The following is a 20445-nucleotide window of genomic DNA, read 5'->3' as shown; positions in this document are numbered from 1 at the left end:
GGCTTTGTTTCATATTGTAATTGACATAAATCAAAATTGAACTGATTATTACTTGGTTTTAAGTTTCCAAATTGAAACTGATTAGGGGGAGTGTTCTCTGCGTCAAGTGATAGCCTTCGCCAAGGCACATAGGGGGTGGAATTTTTTACATCCATGGGGGGCGCATCGATCATTTCCACCCCTAATGTGTCTGGGCGTGGCTCTTGCGTTCCACGCAGAGAACATTTCTCCTTAGTTTTAGGTTAATCGGTTTGTAGTTGGTTATGATTAACTGTTTATTGATTTGATTTCAAAGTATCGTTGATTTTTTGTCATATGGCTCATAATCAGTTTAGCATTTTTTATATTTGATTTATCGGTTATAAATGATTTAGAACCAATGGTTTATTAATTCAAAACCAAAACCAAACCGATACTTCTTTTAAAACAAATAAAATTAAAACCGAACCAAATCATAATCGATTTTATTCTATTAATGATTTTGATTTGAAATTGACTCTTATTAACTAATAAACTTACTAATATATTCTCCAGACCCAAAACAGTAAATTTACAATTAGAACTGGATTCGGAAAAAGGTTTTCTTTATCTATCTCTTTTTTACTTGCATGAAATGACATCGCTACCCTTTTATGTAAGATACCATTTTATTGTTTCTTATTAGTGCACTCCTCTAGACCACTTGGCCAAAAGAACCCTTTCCCTATCAATAATCATTAAATCAACATGTTTCTGCAACACAAGAACTTGGGTAGCAAGAATTTCATTTTCTTAAAGTCAAAGGCAATGGTATATTTGTAATTTACCCCAGTTCTATTGAAACTTCCATGGATCATGGCGTACCAAGACTTCCAAATTTAATAAACTACAAAGCCTATCAATGTCAGGTTGCTCCACCATATGTATCTCCCCCCCTCCTTCCCTCCCTTTCCAACTTCCAACTCCATTAATCTCCTTCATTTGTAAGGGACAAAGACTGAATACAGAACTCATTTAAGAGATTGACATTTAGATTGCAATTTCTAAAGTTTTAAGACTTTAAACTTTAAGAACACGAAAGAAGAAGAACAGAGAAAGAGAGAAAAAAAAAGAGAAAAAAAGATGAAGAACGCTTCTCAGGGTCGGTGTTGTTTATCTCTTTTAGTTTTTATCTTTATCAGCATGGTTGGGTTCAGACCGTCGGCGGCGAGACCGGAGAAGGAGAACCGACTTGTAGAATTGTCCCGTGAGGAATTTGTAGAAATGGCCGGGTATGGAGAGGACAAGCTCTCCTCTGTTCTTGTGACTGGTGCGGTCCTTTGTGAGGCTTCTGTGGATGGAGATTCTGAACCTCATGCAAGGCCTGTCTCAGGTTCGTCAATCCCTTAATTAGCTTATTCCCATTCTTCTTTACTTGCTTCTTTATTTTGGTCCCCCTTTCCCTTTTAAGCTTATGGAGATGGATAGAACAGAAATGAAAGAACTGAGGCGTCTGTGTATACGAATATGAACTCTTATGATTAATCCGGTTGGAAGGGAAGGGAAGGGAAGGGAACGGAAATAGTTTTCATAAGAACAACAAAAGTTTTTTTGGTAAGCAAAAGAAAAAAAAAAGAAGGAGTTTTGTTATCGGAACTACTAAGTAATGATTGTAATGGTTAACTTTTGGGATTGGTGTGTGGTTTGGGAAAATTATCGCCCCCCTTTGTTAGAGGAACTGGGGAACTGGGCCGGTCAGCAAACTAGAGGTGATAAAGATCCGTGTGGTTTGTGTGATTATACTTTCATCAAAAAACAAAAAACAAAAATTTCTAATCTATAAAAAATTCTTATTATATTTGATAATTATATTTTTCAGATGTATAAATTTCGTAAATCAAAGAAATTTAATTTTTGAGAAAATTAAAATTTGAGAAGAAAATTTCTCTTCACCAATTCCCTCGTCAATTGATGGCCATATTTTCGAGTTTGGAATCACCTGTGTACACTGTATGGTTAGGTGTGGCGACGCCTATCCCACGCATTCAGCTCCTCTCCTATGACCTTCCTACCAGACACAAATAGGGGCAAAATGACCGCCCTACCTCTGCCTGATGGGGTCCACCCCTGTTTGTGTCTGGTAGGAAGGAGGGAAGTAGGGCAGGTCGCAGGAGTTGAAGAAGAGCAAAAGAACACCTGATCGTACGTGTAGGTGATCCGATCTTCAAATTACGGGCCGTTATTATATGAAGTCTTGAAACCACCCTTGAGTGTCCAAAAAGTAGGTGGTGGGCATTTATGAAAAAGCAGAAAAAGGACAGGTGTTGGCACTGCATGTAGCATGTAGGTGATCTTTTTTTTTTTTTTTCTGGTAGAACGTGTAGGTGATCCAATCCCCATATTTTCTTCTCTATTTTACGGAATTTCAAAATTATCCTTGAGTGTCCAAAGAGTCATTTAATAGCCAATAAAGGTGGTGGGTTTAGGGTCACGAATAAACTCAATCCAAAAATGTAATAACTAGACTTGAAAAAATTAGATGATAATTATACAATCACGTGAGATAATGATTTCAATTTTGATTTCATTACCCTTTTTTTTATTTCCCTTGCAACCAACGAAGACTACGGAACAAAGTTTGATACATATTTTTGAGTTTTGACTTAAAATAAAACCGAGGTTCATTTCATCGACGATGAAGGGAGAATCCCCTCACCATAGGCATCTAAACCATCTGGTTGAAAATCACAGAATATATATGACCATGAACAATAGGCTGTGAAGTTACTGATGAACCCAAAACCCAATCATAGGATCACATCATCGATGTACATACATTATAAGTGAATAGCTAGGTACAGTTGCCCCTATTTTGTTGCATAAGATGCGCCTTGGTGAACTTGATGCGGTGTCTTCATAGTTGTCACAATGTCTAGGCAACCCAAGACATTGGAAGGAGCCTGGACACAAGGCGACACTAACATGGTGACTAAAGCGTCGTATATGTTGGTGTCGCCTAGGTGATGCTTGACAACTATGGTTGTTTATGGGAATCGTTTGTAAGTTTTCATATAATTTAGAATGTGAGCTAACAATTTCTAGAATTTATTGAATCAATTGTTTTAGCATTAGTTTCTTCCCTCCCCCTATCCCACAATAAAATGTTTTTTAATTTATAAATTTTCTAGTTTCTTTTACATCTTTTGTTTATTTTTTTTGGGTTGGGGGAGAGGGTGGGGGGGACCTCTTCTTTCTGTAATCCAAGTATTTATCTACAAATCATGAATGCAAACCAGATGGCTTTGATCTGCTAAAAAATTGTAATCTTTACAGGTGCAAAAGTAGCAGTTGTATGCAACAGTGTAAGGCAAAATATGAAGCCAGATAGCATAGCATTGACAGACAAGTATGGAGATTTCATCATAGACCTTCCTTCCCACCTCCATGCAATTCCAAATTTAGAAAAAGCTTGCACTCTGAGAGTTCTTGACCTGCCAAAAAGCTCTCCCTGCAACAGGGTTTTTGTAAGAAAGCCTAAAGGAATAAGATTAGCATCACTTGGGAATGGAATCCGTACTTACACCACTGAAACAATAACACTCCGTCAGCCTCAAAATTCACAGATGAGCGAAAATAGATTCTTGAAGAAATGATCCTTCGATGAGATTAGTTTGGAAGAAGACTGGGGTTAAGATTTGAGCTCAATCAGATGGCGCGTTCTGTCACGATGTTGAGGTCATGGATGTAACCCCAGTTATGTATCTTACAAAAAACAGAGTACAGAAGAGGGATAAAAAAAAGTAGCAGATTTGTAAATTATAGTTACTATCTGTAATATGGTGTGCAAAGATCATTGAGATCATTCACGAGAAAATTTTCCATACGTATGGTGTGCTATTTAGATATTACTGTGTGAAAATTTGTATAGGCCTGATGTTACATACTATAACATGTAGTTTGCTACCAATAGGCAATTGAGAGCCTTAATTCTTCCCTATTCTTAAGCTTCCCACAACACCTTCCTTAGTAAAGAAATGATCCACAAACAAGAACTACTCACAAATAGAGATGTACACTGCCTTACCCATGCTTTCGCAGAGAGGCTGTTTCCAGACTCGAACCCGTGACCTCCTGGTCACAATGGAGCAAACTTAACTGTTGCACCAATATGAGTAATGGTGCTGTAAACCAAATGTAAAACAACCATGGATGAAAAAACATTCTGCAGTGTTCCACTTAGCTCTGGATGTGATATGCTTGGATATGTCAACACAGCAAGTAAGTTTATCAGCTTCTCCATTAAGGATCTCATGTCAATTGAGAATTCTTCCTAAAAAGCCATCACAAGCTCCAACCTATACAAGGTATCCAAACTTAAGTCCCTTTGGAAATCTGCCATTTCAATAAACTATCAAAGCCCAAATGGAACCAGAACCAGAACAAGATTTTTTCCAGATCATAGTTTTGGTTTAGCTCAGGGGTTGGGTGGTTGGTAAGGTGGGATATAGATAAAACCTGGAACCTAATTTTCCTTTTTCAAACTAAAATGGTTACCAACCAATTTATGGTTCCAGAACATCTATCAATTTGAAATTCACAGTTGCTGGATTGCAAAAGCTGATAACGGCAGTTTTATTTATTTAATTATTGGGTTGGGTGGTCAATATCATAGTTAATTAAGAATTCAAATGTGCAAGATAAAGCCAAGCGTATCTGTTACCTTGTTGTAGTCTATCTTACCAAATTTCTTCATCAGTCAAATCACTCAGGTCATTAATCAAACAGAGCTAGTGCATCTTAGAGCAGGTATGTGGCATTTTAATCTGCTCAGTACATTCCCATCTTCTGCACATAATCATTGTCTACTGACTACTAGTGGTGCCAAACCTCAGATGTCTCATAATAGGACTCTGTCTTCTACATTCTACAGAAAGCTGGAAAACAATGCAACACCATGCTAGACAAAGCACCAAGAACTATAGGAAAATAAAATTTTAGTTTTTTTAGGGGAAACTACAGGGTTCTTACTGAAATTGAAGGTGAAGAGGAATAACAGAAAGAAAGTAAATGGTTCTTCAAGAACCTCAACAGCTGATATAGAATCTGCAAATTAAAGAATGGGGTTTTGTAGTTCCATGGAGATTTGGTTTCCCTAAAATCTTGCAAAAAAGTTGGTTTTAAATAAAGGGAGTGGGGATATATCTATTGACCATATTCAAATATTAACCAAGAAGTTTGAAATTCTAGTTCCCATAGCAAGAATGAAAAACATAAGAGGAATGCCCAAGTCTGAAGATGTCTTACCATCTAGAGGACCCAATCAAGGAAATCTAAGCCTATCAAACCTGTTAAATGACCAAAGAGCAAACTTATTTAGGCTTTTCATCTCCAAATGGATGCAATAAAATGTGATTGTTTGAATATTGTTTTCACTAATTAAGTTGCTCATGGATCCTCAGGTTAAAAGTTGCAGGAATTTAGGTAGGCTATTTAATGATATAGAGTAGATTTTATTTTTATAAGTAGTGGAGTTTAACACTGTTGGGTAATTTAAGCAGTCAATCAAAGTTCAAAATCCATAAACCTGGGGTAGAGACTTCCATTCCTACTGGAAGTGATAGTTGGATTTGGGAGGCAAAAGAGGTAACTCTATGATGCAGACAAATTCAACTCCAAAGAAATTTTGGTAATTTCATGGTGGTTTGGACTCCCCGAATTTGACTATCCAAAACAAACTCAGAATCTCCTATGAAATTTGAAATTTGGTCCTCTAACAAAAAATGCACTAGGGCATTACAGAATTGTTTAGAATTGTTTCAGATCAAACGATTGGTAAAGCAAGAACTGTACAAAAAGACAGTTTATTTAATATGCACTTTCATGTTTATACTTTTTTTTTTTTGGTAAAGTATTTTCATGTTTATACTAAAATCCTAATTTATAGAACAAAAGGGAAACTTGAGGTTCTTTGCCAACCAGATCATACTGGATGGCCTCCTCATAAAGAAAGAGTGATTCAAATAAAAAAATAGAGGAGTTCAACAATCATAATTCTCACAAGCAAACTATTGATTGTTTGTTCCCTGCAAGCATGCCAAAAATATTCATGGTCAATTGGTTCAGTCTACAGGGCTACTCCTACAGAAAATAATTTAGTCAACAAAGCTCCCATAGAATCTCAGAGAAGAACATTCTAATTTTGGACGACTTAGGGGGTGCATGCGTATTTAATCTTAAAATCTCAATAGGACTAACCCATAATCCTACTCGAACTTGACCTATGAGTGGGAAAAATATCACCTCAATTTGCATGCCCGTCAATTTCCTCAATTCCTCTAATAGAGGGAGATGGACCCCACCCCGGACAGTGTATTTGGATAGGGGATAGGGTGGTCATTTTCACCCCCTATTAGATGGAATTGAGGAAATTGAGGGACAGACAAATTGAGGGGATAAAGATCCCTATTTCAAAGATTTGACTCACTTATAGCGATTTCCCACAAAAAAAATAAGAGTCTCACTTATAGCGATTGATCAATGAAGGGGTTGCTAAGTTAGGTCCCTTGGTTCCATTCTAACCTAAAATAATGAATGAAGGGGTTGCTAAGTTTTTTTGATGAAAGTGCAATCATACAAACCACACACTAATCCCAAAAGGTTAATCGACTTTTAGGACAAGGGATTGCTGAGTTGGTTAAGTGTTTGTCTTGCCGTAGCAGGCTTGGGCCTTGGTCTTCAGTTCAAGTCCTTCTCCCTCATTTACAGTGCTACTTGCTATTGCGGCCCTCTTTAGGTGCCCCACAGGCTCACAGCCCTGGCCGCCCTCTTGAGACGCCATCTAGTGTGTTTTCGTAAGTAACGAAAAAAAAAGGAGGTGGGTAGATACGAGTATACGGCAGTCAAACACACCTCTTTTTAGTTGATTAAAGTCAGTTCCACTACACACAAGGTTTTAGTTTACAGTAATAATGCCGGTATTAATAGCTATCGATACTAATATGGATCGGGGTGTATCAGTCCATATCGAGCAAATTTCAATAAAAGAAACACTTTTGTTCGTATCAATCGATACATATTGATTTTTTGTCGGTATTAATCTCCATGGACACCGATACACGGCTAGGATCAAAGAAAGATTGAGAAAATAATCTCTGATGGATCATTCACATAACAATGATTCGATGATTCAAATACATGACTAAGATCCAATTCGATTTAATTAATATGGTTTTCTTATTGACACCCCTTGTGGTGTCAAATTAACCTTATTTTTGCTTTTTAATATAATACTTTTTTTGAATAAAGATAATATTGTCATTTCATATATGTACCAAAAAAAGCGTATAAATTTTGATAATAACGTAAAGATGAGTGACTTTCAAGTTGTTTTTGAAAACTCTTTATACCTTAATTTAAAGAAAATTTGAAAATAATACAAGTTGCAATTAAATGAAGATGTCAAATTCTAAATACATCTGTATATAAAGGTGACATTTCGACCATCATTTGATGTAATATCTTGTCTCTTACCCAAAAAAAAATTGTTATGTCTTATTATTGGCTTATTATACTAAAACAATCAGATAAGATTAAAAAAAAAAAAACATTTTTACAAATATAAAAAGGCTGATGATTAATAAGGAGGTGTCATCAACCCATCTTTATAATTTTTTTTTTAATAATTGTAAAATTAAAAATCCTAATTTTAGGGGAGGGGGGAGGGAGGGCATTCATCCCAATGTTTGTGGATGTAGAAGCCATTCCCACACCAAGTCTTTTTGGCCTCATGGAAGTGTTTGGTGGGGCCCATGTGGACAACGTATCCATGTAATTTATAGTATTTGATTATTTTTTTATATTAGTTTAATTTCTCCATCTACTAATATAATGTTAAAAAATTAATACATTTGAAGACGAAAGTCTCTTGAATATTTCAAATAAATAAAGAAAAGGGCAGAAACTCCTTTCAAAAGATAAGCATATTATTGAAATAGGCCACTAATTTTGACACATTGCTTATCGAAGAAATTTTTTTGACTATGCAATGATCAAAATGACCAAGTCATTTGTCCATATAAGAAATATATGTATTTGTATAAGAAAATCTCCCACATTATTTATGAGGAACTAATCATACATACTATGTATAATGTATAAATTAGACATGTATATGTGATGTCAATAGATTTGGATCTCTTTTTTTTTGGTAATTAATCGATTTGGATCTCATTATCAAGTTAATGGGTAACCCCAGATTTGATCCATGTAGTCTTCGGATCATCCTAATTATCAGATTGATTGTCGGATCAATTCCTTACCAATGACCCATAACAGGGTCAAAGATCAAATTTATTGGCAGTCATAGAAGAAAAGTTCTTTGTGGGGGACACAAGGGCCACCCCCAGGTATAGTTGGGGGGGGGGGGAATGACCGCCCTGCCCCATGAAAGACAGAATTCCCACTCCGGAGATGCCAACGCATTCTCTCTCATTGGCTGACGCGCATGCGTTGTCCCTGCACTCCCCCAGAGTCATATTACATGAATTACTCTAGAGGCTATATGGAGAAAAAGAAAGGATTGATTGTAGAATGACAAAAATATTATGTTTTAGTGTGCATCGTCATGGTTTAATCCAGGTTGACCTAGTTGACCCGGATTCTTTTATTTATTTATTATTTTTTACATTTGAATTCTTTGAAATTCATATGTTTCAATTTAAAAGTTAAAAATTTTTGTGCGTTGAAAAGAAATATTCAAGTATTTCCAATTGCGTGAAAATTAGAAACCAGTTTGGCTAAAAATAAGTTGAAAAGTCTTTTTGAAAGCAAGTTTCATTCAACAAAATAGAATTATATAAAATAATAGTCAAATTAATTTATTTTATACCATTTTTAAATACAAAAAAATTTATGATAAATGTATATCATAAAGCAAATTGAAGCATACTCTATATAGTTATGATTTGATATATTTATATTATAACAAGATCAGGACCTAGGATCAACTATCTAATCCTCTAGATGGCTGACCATGGATTCAGATATCATCAATAACATCGATATCACCAAAGGGTAAAATGGTCCAAAAATTGATGGTATTAATATTTTTTTGGGGGTAAAATGATCTAATATGGTCTGATACGGTCCTTGTGGCTGACCCTGATCCCCTAGAACATTTTTCTTTACAATATTTGTATCAAGCAATCCTATTCTCTCGAGGTCAATCTATCCCCACGGTTTCTCTGAGGATCCATTGATTTCAATGAAAGATATTTTACAAATATCTCAAATGGACAGGAAATTGAGATGGAAATGAAAAAAATCAAATATTTTACTAAATTATATTAAAAGAATTTAGAAAATATGTGGTGGTCCAAATAATGAGGCGTCTCTCAATTGTAGCATGCTTGAGCCTTGGTCTCGATTTTGAGTCCTCCCACTACGTTTGGGATTGAGCTCCTCTCCAGGGAGTCCAGCGCCCAAAGAGTGCTCAGGAGGCATCCAGCCGTTGAACTGTATCGCACACAATGCAATGACTCCCTGGACGCCGGATCCCCGCATTTGCAGTGCTACTTGTTAGTTGCTACTCCCTATTCCTTGGGTTGCACCCCAGCCCAGCCCCTGCGCATCCCCACCCCTGGCTGCCTTGGCCACCCTCTTAGTAGGCCAACCTAGTGGCTTGTGGGCTCTCGTAGGCATGATTAAAATGCACTGCCCTTACCTTTAGCCCATTAAAGGGTAAGATGTGGTTATCAATCTCATGATATGGGTACATGTATCGTTCTCGATCGATATCAATATGGATTGGCTGTATCAAGCTAGATTGGACCATGTGAATGGTATTATTTGCCGCACTGTCATTGATGTGGTTTGCAGATTCCTCCCTAATCTGGCATCATTGGGAACCCTCTCCCATGATTGGACCACCACTTTAGTTACAAGCCTTAGGATTCCAAGTTGTCCATTATTCAGTCTGAGCTACCCTGGTATGAAATCGACTGTAACTGATCCTAATTCCGATCAATTTAACATGATCGATTCATGCCAGGAAACCTTAGAATCACTAACTTGTCAGATCTAAAAGCCAATCCAGTCCGATTCATATCGAAATTAGCAGCGACCAACTCAATCCCCGATTCCATGTTTTGAAATGTTGATGACAACTCTTGATAGTGAAATAATAATAAAGATACCTTTCTACTCTTAGACTTAAAAATTATAAGACAAAGGGGCAATGTATCAAAAGAAGGTTACAACTTCTTTCAATTCACCACTTTAGTGAATTAAGAAGCACCCTTATTCCAATATGTGAGTATCATTATGGAAAACTTGCATTACACTTAACTAGATAAACTGATTGAACTACAAATGCATGACTACATCACAGAGCATGCATTTGGGTTCTCATCACTAAAAATCTGATCAGGAGGGGATGCATAGTAGTACTCCATGTAGTATTTAGGACCATAATACTCAAATTTCTTGGCATCAGCTTTATTATCTTCTTCTCCCTTGCTTTCCTCCCCTTCTTTCTTCTCTGCTCCCTTATCCTCTTTCTTCTCTTCTTCCTTCTTTTCTTCCTCTTTCACAATGGAAGCTTGTTTCCTAGTCCTCTTGTACACATTCTCCACGAGCTTCGCCGGATCTACAACACCCTTTACCGTCACTTGATCGTTTGCTATGTCGGTAGCTACTGATTCAACCCCTATAAAACATCCATTATATTGTGTAATTCAGCTAATTAGTAGGTATAATCAAGAAATTAGAACAATGGTTATTCCCAAATCTAGGTAGATAGTGAGATAAAGTTTATGATTCTCTGCTTATACCTTCTATCTTTCCGATCCGCTTCTGCAAAACTTGAGCACAGGCTTCACAGTGCATGTGTACTTTCAAATTGACTGTGATAACAGGAGGAGGCTGCAACCGACGAAATAGTATTTATCCAAGAGATATGTGAAGGCTTCATGTAGGGTTTCGTGATGATACATGTCCCTTTTTCTTTTTTTCTCGACGAAAACCCCTCTAAACACTCTTAATGGCAGCATGAAATCGGCATTTGTGAAAGAAAAAGAACATGTGTCGTCACGAAACCATACATGAAGAGTTGTTACACTCCACGTATAGGGAGCTGATCCGAATTGCATACAATTGTCACCAAGGTCATCACACAAGAGTGTTTGGTGAGGATCAGAAATGCATTCATTCGTTGTGATCTCAGTTTGAAGAAAAAAACTGTGGAAGAAGCCAGGCCTGGGCCCAGGACCGACCCATTTGAAGAGCACTTGATTAAGGTTTAAAAAAACACATAAGCCCTTGCACAACCCATTTGAACATTTATGCTTACCCGGGACCAAACTCAACCCACGAGTTCATTTACCCAGTACTATTACAAACCTGTCTGTGGTATAGTGCAATCCAAGGATTTTAAACTCGGAATCAGGGATTGAATTGGTCTTTGTCGATATTGATCCAATCCACCTGGTTAGGACTGGAATTGGTCCAAAAAATCCTAAAATTGGCCCTTCATATTTGACAACCCAGCAATTCGGTCCCAAAAACCCTAGAATCGGCCTCTCTAGAACAGTTGGAATTGGCTTATAGAACCTTTTCCCAAAGTTTATATATGAAGTAAGTCTAAGCAATGGTTTGGGCTGACTGAGGTGGATTGAGCTACTCTCCAGGGAGCCCAACACACCCAGGGGGCATCCAACTGTTGGGCTGTGCCACACACAACCCTAGGTATGCGCCGAGATGTGTGCGGCACAGCCTAACCCTTGGATGGCCCTTGGGCACTGAGCTCCCTGGAGAGGAGCTGGATCCGACTGAGGTTGGAGTCGATTCCAACTCAAACTCAAATGTTCGGAGGCCTAAGACAAGACTAGTTGACAGAAAAAAGTTATTAATCTGATAAAATGATGATCACCCTGTCAGTATCATGAGTCATCTCACACTCTATGATAGACTCTCTCTCTTCTTGCTATATAGATTCATGTATACAAACCGTGCGATGTCTCCTCTCGTGCTCCTATATTGACTTGGCATGATTCCATCCCACACCGACAATTGTCGGTCTCCTTCGCCTTATAGGAATACACAACAGCAGCAAAAGTACAGTGGCAGTGTGGCACCCACATCAATGAGACAATGACTTACTCTTTGGTAATAGATGCTTTATATCTTATAGGTAGGGGAAAAAGGAGAAGGCAAATGGAAAGGATGGCCCATGAGCGGTGGTCGTAAGTGGTAATGATATGTGGATGATTAGATTGATTATATTTATCTTTTTTATTTTCATAAATACCCTTCCATTGAGGATTTGGATCTTCTGCCGCCGACTGTCCGTGCAGTTGGTGTACGGCGGCGGCAAGGGTAAAATGACCATCCTATCCATTACCCGAGTACCCTGCACAGGTAGGGTTCATACCCTGCCTGTATGAGATCGCATGGTGGCCCATCCTTTTGTTAATGAAGTCAAACCGAATCCTCTTTGGATCGGTTTCGATTTGGTCTTGTATGACACTAGTAAAAAAATGAATCAAATAAACCAAACCCAACCAATGGTCTAACTAAAATCTAAAAAAAAAAATAAGTGAAAGTTTTCCTTCACCCATAGAAGACGGTTCACAAACCTTTATAGGGTTTTACTATCTTCCCAAAATATCCTCCCAATGCCCTCTCCCGGCCACATTGAATGGGATCCCATTCACTGTGGGTGGAGGAAAACTAGGTCAAAAAATAAAAATGTTTTTTATAAAATTTTTAATGAGCATATATGATGGAATTGAATTAGTCAGAGCAGACCTAAAATGATTTTAGGAGAAGTGATAAGGAAAGACATGCATAGCTTAAGTCTTTTATCAGATATCACCTCAAATATAACTTATTGGAAGGCAAGGATCCATGTACCCAACCCCATTTATTGAGACAAAATTGGAGTGAAACCGATTTTTTTCTTATCAATTTAGCATAAGACCTGTTCAACTATGGTTTTAGTGCACGGTATCGGAATGGGTATCACTCAACACGAAAATCGATACGATATCAGATCGGCCGTATCAAACAAATTTGGTTTTTGACCATTTTACCCCTTGTTCCTACCGTGTCACTGATATGGTATAGGCACGGTATAGGGACCGGTCACTTGCATACGGGCGATATGATACCGATAACTCAAATCATGAGTTCAACCAACCTAAACTGGACCAAATCAATCGACTGACACCCTATATACTCTTTAATGGAAACAGATGGGACATATGGCATGACCTAACCGTATATGCAAAGTAAACTTACAAGTAGGTGATCCAATAATAAGATTCAGTAACACTAACTATACGTACCTCATTCTTCTTCTCCGGTGGAGTCTCTTCTTTTTTCTCTTCCTCGGGTGGTTTGGGCAAAGGTGAAATAAGCTCCACTTTTCTACCACTCTTCTTCTGAACTCTCTCACATACTTTTAAAGGGTCAGCTGTCTTTCCCTTCACTACCACCTTACCAGACTTGTAATCCGTCGTCACTTCCTCAACTCCTGTCAATTAATAAGCTTCACCATTATTTCCTCAAAGAACAGAAAAAGAAAAATTCCATGGGAAATTAAGGGAAATGGAAAAGAAAAGAAAAGAGGAGATCGACCTGGAAATCCTTTGAGGGCTCTAACAATCTTCTTTGCACAAGCCTCACAATGCATGTAAACTTTGAGAACAATCTCTTGAGGCTCTTCTGCCTTCTTCTCCTCTTCTTTCTTCTTCTCTTCAGTGTTTCCTTCCTCTTTCTTTCCCTCTTCTTTGTTTTCCTGTTCCTCATAAGATTAATCAATTAGGCCTTCAAATTTCAAAATATACTAAAAACCCAACTAAAATTAGTAATGAAAAGGAAATTTCCACACAGAAATTGCACTTACTTCACCCATTTCCAAGGAGATAGCTAGAGAGCAGGAATCACACTGTGGGAAACTGGAGAACTTACTAAAAGCTAACACTACTGAGAGAAATTCAAAAACTCTCTTTTGGATGAGTTGAAATCAGATAACAGTGGTAAAGGAGAAATATCAATCCTTGCCTTCTCCTCATAACTACAAAAAATGACTCTCTCTCTCTCTGTCCCTCTCTCCCTCTCTCCGTGTAATATGTGTGGCGGTGATGTGGTTAGGTTGCGTGGAGATTCTGCAAAGCTGACGTGGAATCGTATAATGCTGACTAAACTTTCGCCCTTTGCCGCACAGTGGGAATTGGGAAAGTCCTCCTACCAAAAAAGGAATTGGGAAAGTGATTACTGCGTCTACTCCTCCGGACCTCCCCCCTCACATGGGAGGGCATCACTGGCATGGTTTTAGTGCGCGGTACTGGAACGAATATTGGTTAACCCAGAAATCTATACGGTATTGGTATGGATCGGTAGTATCGGAAAAATGTACCCTTGATTCTCCTTGAAAATTTAATTTTTGATTATTTTACTTCTTGTCTGTACTATGTCATTGATACAGTATTGGCATGATATTAGGACCGACAATGTCCAAAACCGGTACCGATACTTATACTTAGAACCATGATCATTGGTTTTAAAATTAGAATCCAATTTAGTGAATTGGTAAGACAAGCCAACAAAAGCCTACAATAAGATCCCTTGACCTTCTTAGGGAGTATATACTCCAACTGGCAAGTCACCCACCAACCAACCAAGCGGTTTTTTGTGACATCAATTGATATCAATTCTAAAAATTTTGGAGCCATCAATTCTAGGGCTTTTGAGACGGTGGCCGATTCTAGAGTTATTGAGATCAATTCCGATTGATTCTGAAAATTTGACACAGTCAAATGAACATATTATATGTCCATATGACTCAATAGATGTTTTGTGACATATGAAAAAATAACAAACTTTTATGATAATAATAATAATTCAAGCATATTTTAACAAGAAAACCTCTTCCCAATCCTTTTTATAGTTTTCTCAAATTAGCCTTCCATCCTAGGGTTTTTCAAGGAGCAAAGAGTAGGCACCTTTATGTTAACCCTGTGAGCTGTGGCTGGTGAGCGAGAGAGATTACGTTTCGCCACACAAGAAGTGACAAACCCACAACACAGACACGTTAGGATATCTAAAATTGACACGGCACGGACGGATGCACACATCTTTTTTTTTAGGTAAACAGAAATTACTATTGAAGAATGCGATGAAGAGAAGAATTTTCAATTCGGGTGTGCGAATCCATCCTTACCATTCGGACAGACCTCTACCATATGTCAAGGGAGTGCATTGGACATCGTCCAACTTGGGGGTGCGTTGGAGAGGAGCCCAATCCTTCCACCCTCCAATATGGATCAAGGTTTTCGATATTAATACTTATAACCTTGCTCTTTGCTCTCTAAGTAGCTGTAGTCAAAGTTCCATAGGGCACTATTAGATCAGTAGATTGATTTAAAAAACAAAAAAAAAAAAAAGAAAAAGAAAGAAGAAAAAATTAAAAAAAAAAGAAAGAAGAAAGAGGCAAACAAACAAACAGTATTCATCATTTTTGACCTTCTATGACTCAAATACTTAATGGAAGCTTCCAAAACAGGTATGAATGATGTTTAATCATTAATGGACTAGTAACTGAGGGGCCGGATGGGCAACCTTCAGAATTGAAAAGCCTGGTCTGATCCTTACCACAATTAATTATCAAGTAACCATATCTGTCCCACCCTATAAATGTTTGGGCCTCGAAGGATACGTATCATGTGCCTTATTCGTACAACTTACAGATATGACCAATATATTTAAAATGGGGCAGTCGGAAGGGGTCCCAATTTTAAGAATTTTTATCTTGTTCGATGCAGTTGTCTAGTTCCTCTCCTAGATAAGCAGAAATGACGATTTAACCTCACTCAGGTAGTGTATTCAGGCAAGGGGTAAGGTCATCATTTCTAACCCCCTATGAGAGAAATCGGACAACTGTTCAGGATAGGAACCAGAGAGAATAATGATCCCAATTTTAATGTGAGGCAGTTTTGAGTTTTTGAATGGTCAGTGTATGATTTGATTCTACCTAAAAAAATGTATGATTTGATTTAAAAAAAAAAAAAAAAAAGACAAGAGAATGCTAACCAGTCGTGTAGTGCCTACACCAGCATGGGAACCAATAACAACATGTGCATCTGCATTTAATTGAATGAGATTTTTTAGTTCAGTGGGGGTTGAATGGTAATTTCATGCGAGATTGTATCTAGATGCATGAACCATGCGGCCGGTTGGCATTCATTGTAAGGATGTATTGGTCTACATAAAAAAAAAACTTGATCTGTGTATATTTAATATCTTGTGGTAGGTTACATGAGGTTGAAATTAACACAGACATGTACTATTCATAGTTCTCTATTCACATGTTACTATTCATAGATCTCTATTCACATGTTAAGTTTCAATGCAAACTATGCTTGTCAACTGACATAATAAAATATTAAAAAATTTAAGACTTTAGAGATATACATTATCGAATGAGTTTGCATATGAAATTTGACAAGTGATCAATCCAAGCCATTGGAGGATATACATCATATACTAGGGCTGCAATAGGGTCGGGTTGGGCCGGGCTTTATAGAACCTTAGCCCAACCCTGAGTCCCCTTAGTTGGGCCCAGGCCCCGGCCCGGCCCGGCCCGACCCGACCCTGACTCAGGACTTGAAAATTCCAACTCTGACCCGCCCTCAGGGTCGGGCCGGGCTGACCCTAATTGGCCCTGATCATGGGGAGGGAGAAGGAAATGCATGAACTGGAATGGGCTGGGGAGAAAATTATCAATCTTACGTAAAATAACACTAAAACAAAATGTATTATATCACTTATTATCTTCATATATAATATATTATACAACAAAATGTGGGTGACGTTTGAAGTTTATAAGCCAAACTTAGCCCGAGGCCTCAACCTAGCCCGACCAGACCCGACCCTGACTCAGGACTAGAAATTTCCAACCTTGATCCGTCCTCAGGGCCAAATATCTCAGTCCAGATCTTGTTCGAGCTCATGGCAGATTTAGGCTGACAGGGCCAAACTTGTACCCCTATCATATACATGATAGACTATCTAATGAGATTGCATTTGAAATTTGACAAGTGATCAACTTGTTTTTTTTTATTGGGTACTCACTTCGCCACACACTAAATTGTTCATTAGGGCACCACGTGTAACAACCCTGTAAACAGTTTTTCTCGATGGTTATAGATCATGTGTTCCTAAAAAGGCGATTGTGGGGGAAGCTTTGGCTATTCGATTGGCTTTGAAGTCTGTGGGTGATCTTGGCCTTAGAAGGGTGGTCCTCCACGTTGATTGTCAAGTGTTGATTTGTTGCCTAATGGACTATTCCGTGACCTCTCTGGTTGAGGTTTCCACCATCATTTTGGGCATCAAGATTCATTTTAGCAACTTTTGATCTTGCTCCTTTTCACATGTTTTGTAGAGCTCGTAATGTTATGTCCATTTCATCGTTTGCCCAATGAAGCTTAACAATATTGCCCTCTTGTGGGCCTTTTTCTTGTTAAAAGAAAAAGTGATGTAAAATGAAAAAAGAAGAAAGAAAAGAGTAATGAGCTCCTTTTTCAAACTTAAATTATCATTTAATCTTAATCCAACTAAATGAGGACTCATTTCTTGTTAATCATACCCATCCATCTCTTTTTTGTCTACCCCTTGTTGTTGTTCTTCGTTTTCTTAATTCTCGCCAATGAATCATCTTATTTGTTTTTTAATTTTGAGTTTTACTCAATGTAACCATGATTGGTTAAGTTGAAATGAACGTACTCTCCTTCGTACACAAAGGGGCAGTCTTCTTCGTATTGGAGAAAATATATATTATATTACACACCATAACTTAAATTCAATAATATAAATTGTTCTTTGACATGTTTGATCCTAATTATGTTAATTTAATCTTTCATTTCTATGTATTTCACTATTAGGGTACACGGCCCTTTAATGGCCTACTCAAGAAGACATTTCTCAATGATCCACCTATATATTTTTGTCACATGGCAAGGTGAGATGGTAATTCCAATTGAAAACTATAAACCATTTATTAATTGGATTGATTTTGGATTTGAAAAGTAAAACCGATTTGGTTCAACTTTGAACCAAATAAAACTAATTAAAACCTATATACTATTGAAGCGATTATGCATGCTAAACCGTTTAAAAAATCGATTAACTTTAGCATTCTAGATATGCTTTCTAGTAATTTACAGTAAATTTACATAATGCAAATTAAGGTAATTTGTTTTTAGGGAAAAAGTTCTCTGTCTGGGAGTGTGGCCTATGCCAGCACTCCCATGAGTCTATCTCTCTCCTCCCCATGTGAAAAGACATCTCTAACCCCTTGTTTTGAGGAGGAGAGAGATAGACACATGAGAGTGCTGGCGTAGGCCACACTCCCAGACAGAGAACTACTTCCCTTGTTTTTATTTCAGATGTTACAATTTAAACCTAAATGTTGTAATTCAAACCTAATAAAAATAGGTTTATTCTCAATTGATAACTCAAATCGACAACAAAACGGAACCAATTAAACGAAACTGAATCAATTAAATTCTTGGCAAATTATACAAAAAGACTGCCCCTTTCAATAAATTTGAGGTCTTTTTGCTTATTGAGAATACTTTTTCAAGATAAGATTGATTCCATGCAGAATAACAAGATTCATAATGAGATTCCGGGCCCTGCAAGTGATAATAGAAACAAGAACCACAAATACATTAATCTTGGTTTTGCTTGGCCAAGGAAAAGGGAAAATGATTAGAATGAAGGAATCAATGGGGGACCCATCTAATACGATTGAATCATCACCCAATGGTTGACACGTGGAATGATAAGGAGAATATCCCTGTGATGCATGTAGTGGAAAAAGTAGGAGAGAAAGAGGAGGAACTTAGAAAAGGAAAGGGACGGGATAGATGGATAGAAAAGGAAGGGAAGAGGAGAAAGGTGACAGAGCCTGTTCTGTCTCTTACGTGATAAATTTATTTGACAATTCACACCAATCATTCCACACAGAATCTTCTCATCTCTTTTAAAGTTTGGGTTTTGCTAAAGCTAAAATTTTCCAAATTTCATTGGAATTGATCTTTTTAAATGGGGTTTTCTTCCTTGTAACTACAGCTAATGAAGTATATCATTTCACTATTTGTCACGTGACAGTACGTGTAGGCAAGCATCTCATTGATACAACTTTAATTTAAAATACGTAGACGAAGTAGCTACATTCATAAAAGATGTCATTTTGTATTTTATATGTCTTCACTTGATGAGATTTTTTGTGGGGTCCTCTATCATACAGACTAATCCACTACTATAAAGTGGCAAATAGTTAAGCATTATATTTTACTAAACATAGAAATGCTTAGGAGGACCCAAAAAGAAAAGAAAATAAAATAAACAAGGATCGAGTTTTCTTCACCCATGGTAAAGGAAGAATATCTTCACCGTAGACATCTAAACTATCTGATTGAACCCAGAAAAGATATTTTCCCATCCACATAACACAGGTCCACGACAGAAAGCCGAAAGGTGATATATTTAGATAGGTTGATGGGAAAATGGAAAATGCTCCTTGTGGCTTCAAATGGGTATTCATCACCAACCTATAGTTTAAGTGTTCTGGTTATGTGACCTTTCAATTCCTCTCCTTGTGGCTTCAATTGGGTATTGATGCTCTTTGCCTTTTCTTTTGTGTTTTTTTATTAAAATCTTTCTGGTACAGATCGATACAATCAATCCATTCGATATCGACACCAATGAGGTGAACTAAAACCTTGAGTTCAGCTAGCGAAAAATGGCCCTCAAATTTTTTGTCATTGCTCACTATCGTTTAGTCTCCTTGGGACCCTTGGAGCATGGATTTAGTAATTGGTATTGGTCTCGGTCGATATCAATTTGGATTGGTTTGTATTGATCTGTATCAATTCGAATCGATCTAGATCAGATGGCTTTGTCACTGTTTTTCTTAAAAAATCAGTTTTTTTTTTTTTTTTAACCTTCATCCTTATCGATTCGTCAATAATGGATACCCAATACCGATTCCTCCATCCATGCTTTAGAGTTAGACAATGACTCTCTCATAGAATGCAATTCGATTAACATAGAATTTCAAACCTTTAAAAAAACAGATGCAAAGATGTGTGAAGATAAAGGCCAAAAAAGTTGGGAGGGGGGAAGAGGAATTTTTCTCCTCTCAGGTTCCTTGCCCGGTCAGGTGCGCAGGTTCCTCTCATAGGAGGGCGAAAATGACGACCTCACCCTACCCGGGCAGTGTGTTTGGGTAGGGGGTAAGGTCATCATTTCCGCCCCTCCTATGAGAGGAACCTACGCACCTGACCGGGCAGGGAACCTGAGAGGAGAACGATCCGAGGAAGAGCCATGAGAAGTGTAGAAGGAGATGTGAAAGTAAAAGCACTGATTTTTTGGAACGTGCATGCATGGAATGGTGGTTTGATGATTCTTATCATTGAATATGTA

At 37.7% G+C, this 20445-nt stretch overlaps 2 protein-coding genes across 2 annotated transcripts; one reads left to right on the top strand and one right to left on the bottom strand.

Moving 5' to 3' along the window:
- Window positions 1-1137: 1137 nt before the first annotated feature.
- On the top strand, window positions 1138-3836 carry LOC122642481. The gene is made up of 2 exons (XM_043835980.1): window positions 1138-1351; window positions 3292-3836. The coding sequence occupies exons 1-2, from the start codon at window positions 1162-1164 to the stop codon at window positions 3609-3611; spliced, it is 510 nt and encodes a 169-aa protein (XP_043691915.1). The 5' UTR covers window positions 1138-1161; the 3' UTR covers window positions 3612-3836.
- A 6441-nt stretch (window positions 3837-10277) lies between these two features.
- Window positions 10278-13870, bottom strand: LOC122643671 (heavy metal-associated isoprenylated plant protein 7-like). Its single transcript, XM_043837271.1, has 5 exons — window positions 13862-13870; window positions 13594-13759; window positions 13302-13489; window positions 10788-10878; window positions 10278-10663 (listed from the first exon to the last, which is right to left on the bottom strand). The coding sequence occupies exons 1-5, from the start codon at window positions 13868-13870 to the stop codon at window positions 10335-10337; spliced, it is 783 nt and encodes a 260-aa protein (XP_043693206.1). The 3' UTR covers window positions 10278-10334.
- Between the last annotated feature and the right edge of the window lie 6575 nt (window positions 13871-20445).

Source organism: Telopea speciosissima, chromosome 10, assembly GCF_018873765.1.
Source record: "Telopea speciosissima isolate NSW1024214 ecotype Mountain lineage chromosome 10, Tspe_v1, whole genome shotgun sequence".
Lineage (NCBI taxonomy): Eukaryota > Viridiplantae > Streptophyta > Magnoliopsida > Proteales > Proteaceae > Telopea > Telopea speciosissima.
The sequence above is the reverse complement of the archived record's forward strand: the minus strand, read 5'-3'. Positions and strand labels throughout refer to the sequence as shown.

Coding starts and splice junctions, on each gene's coding strand:
- LOC122642481 (XM_043835980.1), top strand. CDS start 1,162: ATGGTTGGGTTCAGACCGTCGGCGGCGAGACCGGAGAAGGAGAACCGA. Junction 1,352..3,291: donor TCATGCAAGGCCTGTCTCAG/GTTCGTCAATCC, acceptor TAATCTTTACAG/GTGCAAAAGTAGCAGTTGTA.
- LOC122643671 (XM_043837271.1), bottom strand. Junction 10,879..13,301: donor CACCGGAGAAGAAGAATGAG/GTACGTATAGTT, acceptor CGTCGGTTGCAG/CCTCCTCCTGTTATCACAGT. Junction 10,664..10,787: donor GCGGATCGGAAAGATAGAAG/GTATAAGCAGAG, acceptor GATGTTTTATAG/GGGTTGAATCAGTAGCTACC.